Source organism: Penicillium solitum (genome assembly GCF_028829755.1).
Source record: "Penicillium solitum strain IBT 25940 chromosome Unknown utg000003l_segment0_segment0, whole genome shotgun sequence".
Lineage (NCBI taxonomy): Eukaryota > Fungi > Ascomycota > Eurotiomycetes > Eurotiales > Aspergillaceae > Penicillium > Penicillium solitum.
The window spans coordinates 3,876,452-3,892,801 of record NW_027072123.1 but is presented as its reverse complement, the minus strand read 5'-3'; the positions used below and the strand labels follow the sequence as shown (position 1 = coordinate 3,892,801).

The following is a 16,350-nucleotide window of genomic DNA, read 5'->3' as shown; positions in this document are numbered from 1 at the left end:
GGAAAGGTCAGGCTCAAGACCCTATTGGGTTAGGCTTATTTGCCTACACTATCTCTTTCAACATTACCTTACTCCGTACTTAGCTCTTTATATATTGAGAGCCCCGTCTGCAATAAAACTGTAAGCCCCAAGGTCAACCCCAATGTCAAGCCTCAACAACACCGGTGGTCCACTCCAGGTCCCTGGATTTGGCCCCATTCCCTTGAACTATGAACTCCCCCCCCCCAAGACCCGCTTTGCTCATGGGCTAGTCGAATATCGCCATTTGCCCCGGTTAACAAAACGCGAGATGGCCATGCTCCGAGTGATGCAACATATCACGGAACAGCCCGGATGGGACCAAGCGCTGCTGGGTCCGGATGACACTCAGCTCGCGAAATGGCACCAAGAGGCAGTAGCAACCGAAGAGTTTCTTATCAGCGCACCAGCCTGGGATTGGTGCATCGCAGAGCTACGGGACAAGGCGCAGTCCTGGCAAGAAACCGGCCGTCTGCTAGTGTTTGATAGCTCTTCTGCTGTATGCCAGGCTAATGTGCCACTGCTGCAGAAGGATATCCAGACAGAGGTAGCCCGGCTGGGAATGCAATCCAATCATGACTCTCCCCTAGTGGATCCATCCGAGTTCCCTCTTGTTTACGACCGATCCCCGGTGTTGGTCAAAGGTGGACGGGTATCCCTGGATGACCCCTGGCTTTTGACCGGACAGACCACCGAAGAGCTGCCGGCCCACCCCCTGGATCAAATGCGTTGGCGGCCTCGTGAGGTATCCCGACATTGTGGAGGACCGGAGAGCTGCTGGTCTAATCGGTTTCAGTGACTGCCATGTGAGGTAGAATTTGCTTCTCCAACCATGCCCACGCCTGATGGCACAACCGATGTTCGCATCACCTCTTATGTCAATAATCTACATCCGCATCACAACAAAAATTTATATGCGCACTTGGAAAGGCTCATTGTTTGTTCTATTTCCTCCTGGAACGAAATCTTGTTTTACGGAGAGGCTCGCGGTCGTCATCCGCCGCGTATTCTTACCTATGGTTGTCACATCGAAAACCTTCAGGAGAAGCATGAAGTTTTCAAATGCTTATGCCCTGCGATCCATTGGAGTGACATATTTGATTCCCAGCAGGAATGGCAGGAGAAGTGTGATCAGGTCCGCGAGTATGTTCTGGGCCCAGAGCCACCCGTATGGAAGCAGGCAAGACGTCTACCAAAGCTGCCTGCCAATTTGCTAGAATCATTTACCACTCAGGATTGGGAAAATCTGCGGCGAGTCAACAGTATCGCGAGGTCCAAACGCACCCGTCGGGCCTGGTTTGACCACCCCGAGCCCAGTGTATCATTTTCCTACGAGCAATGGAACAAAGGCCAGTTCACCGGTCGACCAATTTTTCCACAGAGTATAGACAACTTCCCAGACCCGTTGCACCACGATTATGTTCCAGTGCGCCTACAGGACAAGTTCCAAAAGGATGGACTACAGGTGATAGTACAAATTTCGCGCATTGACCTAACCCCGGAGAGTCCGAATTACCAAGGAGAGACGTATTTCCACACCGAAGGTCTACGGAACGAACATATTGTGGCTACAACCATGTATGTGGTGGAAGCAAAAAATATCACACAGGCCCGAGTGGCGTTCCAGCATGAAGACAAGGTGCATGCAAGCGAGCTCGAATGTGAAGAGCCAGACGCAATATCAGAAGTTTTGGATGTTGACTACTGGGAGTCATACGAGGAAACACCTCCCCGGGCAGTGCACACCTTCGGTTCTGTTCCGATGATTGAGGGTCGTCTTCTGAGTTGGCCTAATACCCTCCGTTCAAAACAGGAGCCATTCACTCTAGCGAATCCACATCAGCCTGGGAACTTGACTGTTATTAAGCTCCGATTAGTGGACCCTCATTATCGAATTTGTTCGACGCGAAATGTGCTCCCACAGCAGCATGACTGGTGGGCTGCCGAGGCTCGACATGCATCGAACTTAGACGCCCGTTTGTCTCCGGAACTGGTGCATATTGTGATGGAGCAGACAAACTGGTGGCCGATGTCTACTGCGGAGGCACGACGTCTGCGCGTAGACTTTCGACGTGATCACCAACGCGCACAAGAAGCGGCCGAGAAAAGTGAGGGGTACCACCTTAGTGCGTTGCTTCCTTACGATCCAACTGATGCCACTGAGTCAACTGGTGTTGATGCACAGTCTCCTTAATTTCCGAGCGAAGCACATCAAGTCATAGGAAGTCATTTATGCGATGGGGGCCAAAAAGACTAATCATTTACTCGGTACATGTCGGGAATCTGTTGGACTCATTAAGCTTAGTGTGAACACTTCTATGTCTAGACTTCTATGGACCACACAAAACAAATTAAATTTTCATAAAACAAGATAAAGAAAAAAAGCCGCCAGAGGAAGTTAAACACCACTTCAGCCCAAGGATCTAGCGCGAATTGGTCAGCGCCCTGCCTCCCGGTTGCCAAGGCTGCCAAGACGGAAGGCTGAGGCTTAGGGGGACTCAATCCCCGAGAGTATTGTGAACTGGAGTTGAAGAGCACTTTCCGCGGCGGAACAACTATCCATGTTGTCTGGTACATTTGCAGGGCAATTTATTTCATAGGAATTGATGACCTTACACTCCGAACTCTTTGCAGGTTTGCGGTCACTGGAGACGCTTATTTGACAAGATCTGCCACCGTCGCGGTGGCGCTCCCCTGGAGTTTCATGGTGTAATTGTGGCCAGTACGATAAGTTACTTCTTTGCTAGGAACTTGGAAAGCAGGTGGATGTAGCTTGCATTGCCGTCAGCTGCAAGTGGCGAGTTGTTAAGAGTACCTTTGCTGTACGGCTCCGGTCAATCATGGTCGAGTGCGCATAGGCTGGCCAAAGCGTAACTACCTGCAATAGCAGATATCATAGCTTAGATTCTGATAATGATAAGACTATCCCACCAAGCCCTACTTTTAGTGAAAAGTAGATGGATATGGCCCAGCTCGAAGCTAACAGCCAGGGGGCTGGGTCTGACTGGAATTTCTTCAATAAAATTGAGACTATATCAAGAATTTTAGCTGTAGCAAACATTAAGCTGAGAAGCTTAACGGTCGGGAGCTGTCTATCAAATCAACAGGTGTCGAATGAGAAGGATAGTAACAGGCTTTCTATAATATAGACAAGAATTCTAGACTAATTTGACGTGGTCACTACGTTCTGACATGGTACAAAGCGGATGAATAGATGGATAAATGAATATATTTATCCTAATCTCGCGAACAATTTAAGAGAAAATGTCTCACCGTCGAAAAGTCCAACGATCCTTCGACTACCATAGTCACCAGGGGTAGGCGAGACTAACCAATCGAACTTCTTGGTGCCACTTTAGGTCACATCGCCTGTTGGGAGCGTGCGAATCATATACTCACCCTACAAGATTCTAGGGTTGCTTTAGGACAGCTTTTCAACGTAGTAATCTGGCAACTAGGCAGCGGCATTACCACGATCTAGTATTAAAACTGTGTGTTCTGCCCTGGGCCAGATCCTATCCCACGAAATCAGTCATTCCTCGTATCATCATCTTTCATCGTATGTACATTCAGTACGTCTATTGCCTATTATGTCTCGTCGTTTCCATATCCCTAGTGTTAACCATATTATCCAAGTCCTCTACAAGATGACAATAATTGCAACCCTACTGCTCGGCGTTTACACGACCACGGCCCTAGCTGCTAAGCCCCCTGGTATTGATGCCGATGCTGATGCTGAAGCAGAGCCCGAGTGCGGGGCGCTGGGGGTCATGAAATTTGATCCAGCTAATTTGCCCGAGGGGGTCACTCCCGCGGATGTTCGCAAGTGCGCAGATCATCCCCTTGGCCACCTGGCGTATCCTGGTGCTGATGATACCTTCCGCCGCTAGTTACCAAGTTGGGTCCTTTAGGGAAGACTTCAGTTTGTCTATTTTGTGTATTCTCAAGTTGATGGATGTTGTTGTTTGGAGGCTTTTACTTGTCTGGCTAGGTAGAATTTGTGCTATCCGAATGAAAGACGTCTCCGCCATCATGCGCCTGACCTACACACAATCCCCCCTCTACACCCACCAAACTCGCCGAAAGCAAGCATCGCATGAGCGCTGATTGGGGGTAGAAATGATGTTAATGGACAAAGGTACACGCAGTGAGCATGACTACCCTGCACCTATGATGACATTGAAAGTAAATATCTCTTTCCAACTATTGCTTGGGCTTGGATAGTGTCAAAGTCCAAGGTTGAATACATGAATTTACAAGGTGACCATTGGTACGGATTATACCATACAAAAGTCCACGGGTGTATAAGTTAGTCAGTCATCGATGTCCGCACAGATTGTTGAAATAGCGGGTTTTATTACTTTAGTTATGTTATGTGCCAGGTCGATCAATGAAGAAAGAGTGCATTCCAACTAAAAAAGGGAAATATAGGGAAGAAGGAGAGAGAGAGAGAGCAGGGGATCCCTGGGGGTTCTTATAGTAGAGGATATAGCAAGCAGACAGCCTTCTCCTTCCCGATTAGGTATAGATAGTAGCAAATTGGAGAACAAAGAAACAAAGGACACATAGGAAAGCATGCAAACAAAAGCATGTGATTATGTATATTATGATATAAACCCTACATACTCGGAAACTAGTAATAGCAGTATTGTTACTAGTAGACTGCGCCAAAAACCCGCGAATGAGCAACCCAAAACCCGCACGGGTTCCCACAAAAGCTGCTTCTGAAAATTACAATCCATTTTACCACTTGCTCCGTATACTAGTAGTAAGCTTTTGGTATTAAGCCACATCAGTTCCCACGGTTTGACAAATTCCTTTGCCCTACGATCATGAGCTGTTGCTTAGTACGGTATTTCGCTATAGTATAACTGGAACACATTTGACTGTACATATATACTAATAATACCAATAACCTCAAAATAACCTACTACTCCTCCATTCGGTACTACACTACACTATTATCAACTTTGCAGTCTCTTCGCCGACGCAGGGAAGGATTCATAATGGAGGGTTATCCCTTTACCTACTTTTTTACTCCCGACTGATGCAAATGCAATAGTTTGGCTCGCTATTTGGAAATTCCTACTGTCGGGCTGCTGGTACGTCTATCGATGTATAAGACTAAGACTATATATACACCGGTTTTTAGACCGTGCAACATGGCTTTCCCTTTCTGTTTTAGTGGTCACCCCTTGCCGCTTTTTTATCACTGAGTAAACTGGCACAACCCTAAGTAGTGCTCACTGAGCGTCACCTAGCAGCTTCATCCACTCAGTGTGCGTGGCCTGGTTAAAGTGAGAGAGTAGCTAAGTCAAGGTTAGGCTTCCGCGCGACCCATTTTTAGATCGAAGCTCTCGACCCAAAACCCAACCCAGACACTATGGGACAAGACAGTGAGAAAATTGACTTTATTATGCGTTGATTAATGCTTTTTCAGCCACTTGTACACCTGGTCTGCGATCTCAAGGTTATTCTTCTCCATAAAGAACATATGCCCGTTGCCATGAATGCCCTCCTTGCCTAGATCCGCGTGCTCAACGTCTACACCAACTTGCTTCAGATACTTGACGGTGCAGTAATCGTATGGCGCATGGAACGATGCTTCGCCAGTAACAACAAGTTCTGGAATTCTGGCCAGGTTCGTCAACTGCTTCGCTGGGGACTTCTGCATGATGCACTCGTCATGATCGGCGTCGATTGCTGGCTCAATCGTTGTCTCCATATTTTCGGCATTCTTGCCTGCAGACGGTTCGTATCCGATTTCGAGGTCAGTGAGACCGAAAGCGAAAGCTGGGTCATTTCCAAACGGTGGACGGAACGTGAACGGTGGACCAGACGGCTCGAGCTGGACAATACCCTTGACTAGGTCTGGGCGCATGTCTCCAACCCTCCAGCCTACTCAATCGTTAACCACTTGAGCGAGTCATAGTATTTGGCTGACGATACTGACTGTATGCACCCGCCTGCGAGTGACTGATGATATAACAGTCGCCTACGAGGTCGACTAGAGCTGAATATGTCTGCGCATTTTGTTCTTCGCTTATGAAGTGGTCGGTCTGGAACTGCACCTGGCTTCTGTAGAAAGCGTCGAAAGTTGAGTCGCCAATGCGACCGGTGCCGGGCCATTGCGTGTGAAGCTTCGCCTGTGGCCATTGGTTGCCGTTGTTTGCTACGTCGGTGAAAATATCGGAGACAGAATTGGGGGAGCCGACGTACCCCATACTTCCCTGTCCGGAAAACCAGAAGGAGCGGCCGCGTTCAGGCTGGTCTGAGAGGTAGACTGTGTGACCTTTGGAGATAAAATAGGATGCCCATCCTGGCCGTCCGTCTGGAGTATCAAGGAAATTGGTGCCGGTCTGGGCCATGCCTGCAATGAAGATAATAGGAAGTGGTGGGTTTGCCGGGGCTGGCTTCGGGGAAAGCTTCTCTACGTAGATTTGCCCTATCATGGCCAGCGATGTAGCATTGGTTGCATTGTCCTGTTTTGCAATCTTAGATAGGCGTAGAACTAGTTGGAATCAAGACTTGCTGTGATGTTCGTGTATCGTCCGCCAACGTAGAGAACTTCACGCTTAGGAACGATGTCCCTAAGCTGGGAACTATGAGTATGCACATTGCCTCCTACAAAAGCGACTTGCGTCAAATATGTGAGAGATGTCAGGGTAGGAAATTTGACCATATTAACTCAATTCGAGAAGTGCAAAGTCCCTGACAAGCAGACGTTTGTAGAGAGAGGAACAGCGTGAGAGAGAAAAGTACCCGTGCCTTGCGACCTACATACCTTCGACCCACACCGCTTCTAGCTTAGGCGATCTTGGAACGCGTGACTCCCAATAGCAAATCGACGATCGTTGATAGTTTGACCAATGGAAGAGAAGAGGGGTATAGCATGTAATTATCTATCTTTCCAGTGTGCAGAATGCAGTATGATGTACATAAAATAATAGAAGAAAAGAAAGAAAATACTAAATATCATCTCTCCAATCCCTCCAAGGGGCAAATTGCTCAATCACTGACATCGAAACTTGTCCCGCAACCGCAGTTACTTGTTGCGCGGGGGTTATCCACAATCTTGAACTGGCTCCCGATCAACTCCGTGGTATAGTCCACAGTGCTACCATGCAGCAGCTCGAGCGAGGGCTCATCCATAACGACCTTAGCCTCGCCGGCTGACTCTGTTGCATCTTCATCTGCTTCTCCTTCGAAGACGGTATCCTCTTCGGGGTCAATCTTAGAAGCCCCTTCTAGGGACATCATATATTGGAAACCATGACATCCGCCGCTGGTGACTGTGATGCGAAGATGGTGGTATGGATTCTCCTCCTTGATAGCGGAGGGAGAGGAGGTTGGGTCTGTGATATCGCGGAGACGCTGCGCTGGGTTAGCTTGATGATTCACAAAAATATAAAGCTTCTCAAAAGGTAGGGGAAGCAAAATGAAGAAGAAAAAAATAAGACATGCAACAGTGAGGATTCGCTGGTGGTCACCCACCCAACTACTAACTCACCGGCGTGTGGCTTAAGTACGGCTGAGCGGACGGGAAGCCCTGTTTTCCACACCCTATGGTCGCATGTACTTGGAAGAGCATCTGAAGGCCCCAAGGCGCGGCCAGCGGTCATCCCATGTCGGCTGAAAGCAAGCCGACACCGAGACAGACCCCCAGCACTTGAGGCGCATGCAGCCCATACAGCTTCCCACCCGTCCCAGCACAAGCCAGAGAGAAGAACGAAGCAAAAGCAGGAAAACCAAACGCAAAGAAATCCATTGTCAACTCACCTCGACGGCCCGTGGTGAAATACCAATCATGAGGGATTGTCCATCATCTCCGGTTCTCGGGTTTTGCGTCACCTTGGTGGCAAGGCGGATGGACGAAGAGGAAAAACACGCATTTTGCTGGCGGATATAGCGAGAGTTTGAGGATTGAGGCGCCGAGCGTTTGAAAGGAGCTGCACTACTTGCGACAGTGCTTGGCCGGCGAGGAACGACTTCGCCGCCGGGGAATGCGGAGAGGCGCAAGGCCGGTCGGGAAGTTGAGAAGAGCCGGCACGTCTGTGGTTGGGATAACCGCCGGATGGCTGTCGATGAGAATAAAGGGCGTGACATGGCTAATGTATGAACGAATGAAATATTTCAAGAAGAGAAAGCAAAGAGATGAAGAACACTTGATATCAAATCATTCCATTCCGATTACATCGGGTTAGTCAGTTTACCAGTGACGCCATTGGTCAGATTAAGTCGGAAGGGGTGGGCAGAATGATATCCCTATCAGGAAGGGATCGACATATGGTGGGGGACTGCAGATAAATGTATCCTTCCAACGCTGGATGACTTTCTGCTGAAGCTCCGATCTACTAGAGCTCTCAGCCTTATGAGCCATACACACTCATCCCAGAAGCTATCTGGATCTAAATCAGTCATCATGGGTTCCCGGCAGCATGTTCGGGACATCAAAAGCGGCTCCCCGCTTCCCTATACAGATGATATCAGAGCTTACAAGAAGGAGTATGCCGAAGCTCTTGATGCTCAAGATCCACTTCGGAACTTCCGGGATGAGTTTATCATTCCATCCAAGAAGGATCTGAAGCGGAAGACTCTGGCAGTTGACGACAGTGCGTATTAGGATCTCTTGTATACCCTAGCGTTCATTCTAACCTTTGACTTTCTTCCTTCTCGTTAGGCAATGAAGCGTCTGATGAAAAGTCCATCTACTTCTGTGGTAACTCGCTGGGAGTCCAGCCTCGTAGCACCCAGAAATATATCGAGCAGTACCTGCGAACTTGGGCAACGAAAGGCGTGACTGGGCACTTTGTGCCGCATGACGATCAATTGCTGCCTCCTTTTGTCGACGTTGACAGCGCAGCCTCCAAGCTTATGGCTTCAGTTGTCGGTGCTTCCCAAAGTGAAGTGGCAGTTATGGGCACCTTGACTGCCAATCTGCACCTGCTAATGGCAAGCTTCTATCGCCCAACCAAAGAGAAGTATAAGATTATACTTGAGGGCAAGGCTTTTCCCAGTGATCATGTATGTCTCTCAGCTGTGCAGTCCAATTGTGTGTTCTGTTGCTGGTACTAACACGAGGGCAATGTAGTATGCGGTGGAGTCTCAGCTCCGCCATCATAACTTCGATCCGAAGGACGGCATGGTTTTGATCGAACCCGAGGATCTAGATCAGCCTACCCTGAGTACCGAGCAAATCATCAAAGTGATTGATGACAACGCTTCCAGTACCGCACTCGTCCTCCTCTCGGCCATTCAGTTCTACACAGGGCAATACTTCGATATTCAGCGGATCACGGCTCACGCCCACTCTAAAGGCATCATGATCGGGTGGGACTGCGCTCATGCTGCCGGTAATGTGGACTTGCAACTTCACGATTGGAATGTAGATTTCGCAGCCTGGTGCAATTACAAGTACCTCAACAGTGGACCGGGTGGAATAGCAGGACTCTTTGTCCATGAACGCCACGGCTCTGTGGACGAGAAACAGCCTGAAAGTGACGACACATTCCGGCCTCGACTCTCAGGCTGGTGGGGTGGAGATATCAAAACGCGCTTCAACATGGAAAACAGTGAGTATCTGGCTCAAATATATACATGAGCGAGACTAACGAGTATAGAATTTGTGCCCCAACCCGGTGCTGCTGGGTTCCAACTGTCGAACCCCTCTGTTTTAGACATCAATGCGGTCGTCGCATCTCTCGAAATCTTCAACCGGGCGACAATGAAGGAAATTCGACAGAAATCCCTCAACATCACGGGATACTTAGAACATCTTCTGATGAAGTATCCTCTAGACGCGGCTCCGGAGGATAAACCATTCACCCTAATCACGCCATCAAACCCAGCCGAGCGAGGTGCTCAGCTCAGTCTACGTCTCCAGCCCGGGTTGTTAGATCATGTTCTGCATTGTCTGGAGGAGAAAGGGGTTGTTATTGACGAGAGAAAACCAGATGTGGTTCGCGTCGCCCCTGCACCCTTGTATAACACTTACACAGAAGTATGGGAGTTCTGTCAGATCTTTTTGCAGGCGTGCAAAGAGGCCGTCGAGGCGCGTTGACTGTTGTTCTGTTGTGTACTATGGTATTCTTTTTCAACTGCATATATTTAGATCCATCTATGGGAAGTCAATTTTGTTAAATCTTTATTTTGAGTCCTTCGCCATTACACGACTCTATGGCCAGGCAATTCTATCTACAAAAATAACCTCTGGTAAAAAGTAGTCCCCGACCGTATAGAACCTTCGGCTTCTCGGCACGCCTTCGATGACCGTTATCTCCGCAAATGGCGAGCGATATGGATCTTTCCCGCTTACGTGCTAGCGAGAAAAAAATGGGGGTCCCAACTGTTTCTCTGCGTCTCCAAGGCCTTTTTACTCTCATGTTTTGGTTTCGACATTGACAGCCTAGATGGCGGAGAAGAAAATAAAACAACCATCTGTTTCGCACCCGGAATCCGGTCAAGATGTGAGCGCGGGAACGAGAAGCGGGGATCTCGCCGATGTCGACTACTCGGTCTTCACTGTCAGTCAGCGCAGGTATATTGTCTTCATGGCCTCGTGGGCTGGGTTCTTCTCGCCTGTTTCTTCACAAATCTACTTCCCCGCATTGAATACCTTGGCGAAAGATCTGCATGTATCAAATTCGTTGATCAATTTGACTCTGACGAGTTATATGGTAAGGCTTCCTATGTGTATACGTAGGGCATTTTATTTTATAGCTTGACTAACGAGAGGGCAGATTTTCCAAGGGTTGTCGCCCATGTTTATTGGTGACTTTGCGGATAAAGCCGGCCGACGACCAGCATATATCGTGTGCTTCACCATCTATATTGCAGCCAATATCGGACTCGCCCTGCAAAATAACTATGCAGCTCTTTTCGTTCTCCGGTGCTTGCAAAGTGCAGGGAGTAGTACCACGATTGCCCTCTCATCGGGGGTAGTCGCCGATGTAGCCACTGCATCACAACGGGGTTCCTACATGGGATTCGTCACGGCAGGATCTCTCATGGGCCCTTCGGTCGGACCAGTAATTGGAGGTCTATTGTCTCAATACATGGGCTGGCGGGCGATATTCTGGTTTCTGACCATCTTTGCAGCGGCTTTCATGATTCCGTTTCTGGTTTTCTTCCCGGAAACTGCTCGTGGTGTTGTCGGTGATGGCTCACTGCCTCCTCAGAAATGGAATATGTCCCTGACCAGCTACCTGAAGTCCCGAAAGGCCCGCGAGGAAGGCGTCGTATCTACGGCAATTGCATCTAAACAGAAACTCAAGTTTCCCAATCCTTTCCAGACGCTTGCCATTGTATTCCAGAAGGATATCAGTCTCATTCTCTTGTGCAATGCTATTCTTTTTGCTGGATTCTACGACGTGAGCGCAAGCATACCTTCTATCTTCAATGACCTCTACGGGCTAGACGACCTCCAGATCGGTCTCTGCTATATTCCATTTGGCCTCGGTGCGACCATTGCTTCCATTCTCAGTGGCAAACTGTTGGACTTCAACTACCGCCGACTTGCAAAGCAATTGAACTTCCCACTAACCAAGAACCGCGAAACTGACCTGCGGAACTTCCCTATTGAAAAAGCTCGCCTTCAGCTCGCATTCCCTCTTCTCACGTTAGGAAGCCTCTCCATCCTTGTGTTTGGCTGGTTCTTGAACTATGGAATTCATCTTGCTGCGCCGACCTGTATTCTGTTCCTCATGGGATTGACATTGACTGGGGCATTTAATACCATAGGTACACTCCTGGTAGACCTATATCCAACACAAGCGGCCAAATCCACTGCTGCCAATAATTTCGTGCGTTGCTTGCTGGGAGCTGGCGCGACAGCACTCATCGATCCTATGCTTTCTGCCATGGGCCGGGGCTGGTGTTTCACATTCATCGCGTTAGTGATGCTGGCCACGACGCCGCTGCTTTTGATCGTCATTCACAAGGGGCCAGATTGGCGTGAAGAGCGGCGTCTGAAAGAGGAAGCTAAGAAGACTGGGGGCGGGAATGCTTCGAGAAGTTAGAAGTGACCGAGGAATTATTCCTCCCCCCCAATGACCATCACGAACTACATTTTTCCTGTCAATACCCTTTCAGAGACTTGCGCACAAGAAATGCATGATTATAGAACTCTTCAATCAATAATACAAGAAGGCAAATGACCAACATGATCACTGCCATGATAAGCTGTTGTTCCAAATCGCATTATCGTCCACGGACGCATTTCCAGTCTCTTTCCAACATTTCAATCCATACTCCAAGTTTACCGTATCACCTGAAAGCAAAATGAGCCCGCTCCAAAGGCTGCCGTTCCGATTCCCATGCTAACCAATCCGATCTCGTAGTTCTGGACATATGTTAGCAAAATAAGCGTTGTCAAAGCTGGAGAGCAAGACTCACGGCAATAGACCCATCGCATTAACCTTCCAAATACCCAGACCCAGTAATACCAGCTGCATCAACATATAGACCACCTTCACTCCAAGCAGACGCGAATGTGTCGATGGGGTTTCGTACTTGGCGAACGCCGCATTGGTGCCTATCAGACCCTGGATAGGACCCTTAAACAACATAAGGACCATCATAATGCTGAAAATCTGAAGACTGTTGCCGGACATGTACATCATAATGGCATTCATGGGGATCTGCTTGGATGGGGCGATGGCGATCTCCCACGCTTTCTTCATCTTAAGCGCGTCTGTCTCATCGGGTTTCTTCGTGGTAGATTGCTGCTGCTGTTGCTGGCGCTAAAAGGTACCGTATTAGTATATTTGCATCCATAGTATTGTGATTCATGGTGGAACTCACCTGCTTGCCTCCCCGGCTGCTCGAGAAGCCTGGCGGGTCCGGGATGCTGGATGCGGCCTTTGAGGGGCGCGCCATCGGGGAGTTTAACGAAACAACCCATTGCGGAGGAGGAGGGGGTGGTAGACGAGCTTGTGACATAATTAAGAGATAATAAATGTGGTGTAGGGGGGAGATGATCTTAGAAGAATCGAATGACTGGGGAAGAAGGGAAGTTGCTTGGGTAGGGAGGTTCCCTCCGCAGTGGCTACTCGCCGCCTTCAATTCTCCTTTCCCTCTTTCTCCATCTCTCTCTTTATTTCCCACTTCGTTAATCTTCTAATTCTTTATTGTCTGGGAAAACGACAATGCCCAATCGCTGATTTAATTTGTTTCCGAGTGTCCCGAATGCGCCACAAGTGAACACGTCCTCGGTCTCACCCTTTTCCTCAAAACTCCCCGACGGCCCGGACCCTTTGGACTCGATTTCGCGCTTTACTTTCGTCTTATCATTGACGATCCTCCAACCAATCTCGCCTGTGATTGATCGCACGGCCGTCAGATACGAAAGCTTGCCGAAGTTCGCATTCCAAGAAATCGCGCCTAGCAGTGCCTAATCGCTATTCGTCCATACCGCAGCCATGAGTTCTGGAGGAGATGCGAAGTTATTCGCCAGGGTACGTTAGCTTGCCCAGCCTGTTCTTTGATTGCATGATCTTTCCCCCATCGCATCATCGCTGTTCTCCCCCCTTCCCCGCATTCTACTTTCATGCATTCACTTCCCCTCGCTTTGGTGAGCTCTGTACTCGCGCCTTTGCATCTTGCTTGGTTCCCTTGCATTCGGCATACGCTATTTGCTTTACTCCTACATCACCCCAAAAAGCCACATCATATATGCCCTCATGTTCATTGGTATTGCTCCTTACCCTTCGTTCCATGGCTCACGTTTGCGAAATACACAGGGCAAGGTTGCCGAGCTACGGCAAGAGCTCAATAGCGGTGGAAAGAAAGACAAGAACTATTCCGCCAAAAAGATCGCACTTAAGAAGATTGTCGCCAATATGACCATGAGCAACAACGACATGGTTGCGCTGTTTCCAGATGTTATTGGTTGTATGAATCTGCCGAGCTTGGAGATCAAGAAGATGTATGCCCAGGCCCTCTACTCAACAATGATGCTTATGGCGTGCCCTGTGGTGTAGAGCTCGCTTGCTAATACGTTGTATAGGTGCTTCTTATTCCTGGTCAACTACTCGAGAATGAAACCAGAGGTCGCATTGAAGGCGCTGCCGATATTGGTTGATGTATGCCCCCGCTGTTACGAAAGAAGATTCGAGTTGATCTGACTTTGCTTTGCAGGATATGGGAGATGACAACCCACTTGTGCGCGCGCTTGCATTGCGAACCATCTCATATGTGCATGTTCGCGAATTTGTCGAAGCGACATTCCAACCTGTCAAGCGCCTGATGCAAGACAATGATCCATATGTCCGCAAGACAGCAGCCTTCTGCGTTGCAAAGCTCTATGAGCACGATAAAAAGATGGTTGAGAACTCAGATCTGATCGACAGGCTCAACCGCATGTTGAAGGATGAGAACCCGACTGTTGTTTCTAGCGTCTTAGCTTCGCTGGTGGATATTTGGGGCCGCAGTGAATCGATCTCACTCACTATCGACTATGTTAGTGCTTCGAAATTGGTTTCAATTCTGGCGGACTGCTCTGAGTAAGAATCATCCGCTCCATATCTGAGGACTTTTGTGTTAACAGTTCAAATAGATGGGGTCAAACCTACATCCTTGAAGCATTAATGGCATATGTGCCCCAGGACTCCGCGGAGGCGCTTCTGCTCGCAGAGCGAGTTGCCCCGCGACTATCACATTCAAATTCCGCCGTCGTCCTGACCTCATGCCGTGTCATCCTTTATCTCATGAACTACATTCCGGGTGAAAAGCATATCACCTCTTTATGCAAGAAGTTATCTCCACCCCTCGTCACATTGCTTTCTAAGCCCCCCGAGGTCCAATATCTGGCACTGCGCAATGCTATCTTAATTCTTCAGAAGAGACCGGAGGTCTTGCGGAATGACATCCGAGTGTTCTTCTGCAATTACAACGACCCAATTTACGTCAAAGTCACCAAGCTGGAATTGATGTTCATGCTAACCACAAAAGAGAACATCCCGATCGTATTGGCAGAACTCCGAGAGTAAGAACTTCTCAGACTCATCGTATTAACCGTGTACTAACATCCTTCGCAGATATGCCACTGAAATTGACGTTCACTTTGTGCGCAAGGCCGTCCGGGCCATTGGCAAATTGGCAATCAAGATTGAATCTGCCGCAAAGCAGTGTATCGAAACCCTCTTGGAGCTGGTCGATGCCAAGATCCCATACATTGTTCAAGAAGCAACAGTGGTGATTCGCAACATCTTCCGCAAATATCCCAACCAGTATGAAAGTATAATCAGTCATGTTATCCGAAACATCGACGATCTGGATGAACCCGAGGCCAAGGCAGCCGTCATTTGGATAATTGGCCAGTATGCGGACCGCATTGATAACTCAGATGGTCTCCTTCAGGATTACTTAGCCACATTCCATGACGAAACGGTCGAAGTGCAGCTGGCCCTGCTCACGGCTACCGTCAAACTTTTCATCCAACGCCCCACCAAGGGCCAGAAGCTCGTACCGCAAGTACTGAAATGGTGCACTGAAGAAACAGACGACCCTGATCTTCGTGACCGTGGTTACATGTACTGGCGCTTGCTGTCAACGGACCCAGCAACCGCCAAGCAGGTCGTCATGGGCCAAAAGCCCCCAATCACTGCCGAGAGCGAAAAGTTAGACCCACGCACTCTCGAGGAGCTGTGTCTGAACGTTGGCACTCTCGCCACTGTTTACCTCAAGCCCATCCACCAAGTCTTCCGTGCTGCCCGTCCTCGGCGTCTCCTACCCAGTCCAGCCTTGCAACGTTCCCACATCGATGACGGTACAGGCAATATGCTCGAATACAACCCTCCCTCCGCAAACATGGCCGCCGCCTCAACCAGTAATAGCGGTCTAGCCACAATCATCACCACAGGTGATCCCGTCACGCCAATGTACAACGGGCCTCCCCCTCCTCTCCCTGTCGGCCCGGGCGCCAACCCCGCAACTACAGGCCCTAGCAACATGAACGAGGCAGCAGATGCAGCAGACGCTTACTTCAGTGGTATCGGCTCCCAGCAAATGGCTTCTCTGGACCTTGATGGTGCCGGTGGTGGAGGTGCGCCTCAGACACAGTACGTTGTGACTCAAAATCAGCAGCAGGGATATCAGCCACAACTGGCTGGTGGAGCTGCCACGGGAGAGCTATTATTGTTATAATTCAGTCTAGGGAGGGATGTACTTGTACATGTAGATAGAAGACGTTTCTCATGCGGCCAGCGTCTAGTAATTGCAAAATATTTTTATTTGAGAATTTGAAGTTTCTAGGGTTTCTCCCATTCATTTCCCAAATGACAAAAATCCTATCCCAGAGAAACTCCAGATTTTGCTTCCATGGAAAATTTGAAA

General features: G+C 49.0%; 10 protein-coding genes across 10 annotated transcripts; 6 read left to right on the top strand and 4 right to left on the bottom strand.

Annotated features, from left to right (window-relative positions):
* Positions 1–142: 142 nt before the first annotated feature.
* N7455_005402 (uncharacterized protein) lies at positions 143–817 on the top strand (the record flags this gene model as incomplete). Its single annotated transcript, XM_065605026.1, has 1 exon — positions 143–817. One exon carries the CDS (start codon positions 143–145, stop codon positions 815–817), a length of 675 nt encoding a protein of 224 aa, XP_065461926.1.
* Positions 818–850: 33 nt separating this feature from the next.
* On the top strand, positions 851–2,212 carry N7455_005401 (uncharacterized protein; the record flags this gene model as incomplete). The annotated part of the gene is made up of 1 exon (XM_040962424.2): positions 851–2,212. One exon carries the CDS (start codon positions 851–853, stop codon positions 2,210–2,212), a length of 1,362 nt encoding a protein of 453 aa, XP_040807129.2.
* Positions 2,213–3,579: 1,367 nt separating this feature from the next.
* On the top strand, positions 3,580–3,908 carry N7455_005400 (uncharacterized protein; the record flags this gene model as incomplete). Its single annotated transcript, XM_040962422.2, has 2 exons — positions 3,580–3,590; positions 3,635–3,908. 2 exons carry the CDS (start codon positions 3,580–3,582, stop codon positions 3,906–3,908), a joined length of 285 nt encoding a protein of 94 aa, XP_040807132.2.
* Positions 3,909–5,443: 1,535 nt separating this feature from the next.
* On the bottom strand, positions 5,444–6,700 carry N7455_005399 (alpha/beta hydrolase; the record flags this gene model as incomplete). Its single annotated transcript, XM_040962426.2, has 3 exons — positions 5,444–5,916; positions 5,972–6,500; positions 6,551–6,700. 3 exons carry the CDS (start codon positions 6,698–6,700, stop codon positions 5,444–5,446), a joined length of 1,152 nt encoding a protein of 383 aa, XP_040807127.2.
* A 326-nt stretch (positions 6,701–7,026) lies between these two features.
* N7455_005398 (HesB/IscA family protein) lies at positions 7,027–8,124 on the bottom strand (the record flags this gene model as incomplete). Its single annotated transcript, XM_040962425.2, has 2 exons — positions 7,027–7,392; positions 7,798–8,124. 2 exons carry the CDS (start codon positions 8,122–8,124, stop codon positions 7,027–7,029), a joined length of 693 nt encoding a protein of 230 aa, XP_040807131.2.
* Positions 8,125–8,440: 316 nt separating this feature from the next.
* On the top strand, positions 8,441–10,078 carry bna5-1 (kynureninase; the record flags this gene model as incomplete). The annotated part of the gene is made up of 4 exons (XM_040962430.2): positions 8,441–8,630; positions 8,699–9,042; positions 9,110–9,590; positions 9,639–10,078. The coding sequence occupies 4 exons, from the start codon at positions 8,441–8,443 to the stop codon at positions 10,076–10,078; spliced, it is 1,455 nt and encodes a 484-aa protein (XP_040807136.2).
* Positions 10,079–10,427: 349 nt separating this feature from the next.
* On the top strand, positions 10,428–12,035 carry N7455_005396 (MFS transporter; the record flags this gene model as incomplete). Its single annotated transcript, XM_040962429.2, has 2 exons — positions 10,428–10,694; positions 10,758–12,035. 2 exons carry the CDS (start codon positions 10,428–10,430, stop codon positions 12,033–12,035), a joined length of 1,545 nt encoding a protein of 514 aa, XP_040807133.2.
* Positions 12,036–12,282: 247 nt separating this feature from the next.
* On the bottom strand, positions 12,283–12,957 carry N7455_005395 (ER membrane protein complex subunit 4; the record flags this gene model as incomplete). The annotated part of the gene is made up of 3 exons (XM_040962423.2): positions 12,283–12,358; positions 12,412–12,758; positions 12,820–12,957. 3 exons carry the CDS (start codon positions 12,955–12,957, stop codon positions 12,283–12,285), a joined length of 561 nt encoding a protein of 186 aa, XP_040807138.2.
* A 169-nt stretch (positions 12,958–13,126) lies between these two features.
* Positions 13,127–13,438, bottom strand: N7455_005394 (uncharacterized protein; the record flags this gene model as incomplete). The annotated part of the gene is made up of 2 exons (XM_065605025.1): positions 13,127–13,408; positions 13,430–13,438. 2 exons carry the CDS (start codon positions 13,436–13,438, stop codon positions 13,127–13,129), a joined length of 291 nt encoding a protein of 96 aa, XP_065461925.1.
* N7455_005393 (putative AP-2 adaptor complex subunit beta) lies at positions 13,437–16,161 on the top strand (the record flags this gene model as incomplete). The annotated part of the gene is made up of 6 exons (XM_040962428.2): positions 13,437–13,472; positions 13,758–13,942; positions 14,024–14,099; positions 14,155–14,519; positions 14,573–15,001; positions 15,054–16,161. 6 exons carry the CDS (start codon positions 13,437–13,439, stop codon positions 16,159–16,161), a joined length of 2,199 nt encoding a protein of 732 aa, XP_040807137.2.
* Between the last annotated feature and the right edge of the window lie 189 nt (positions 16,162–16,350).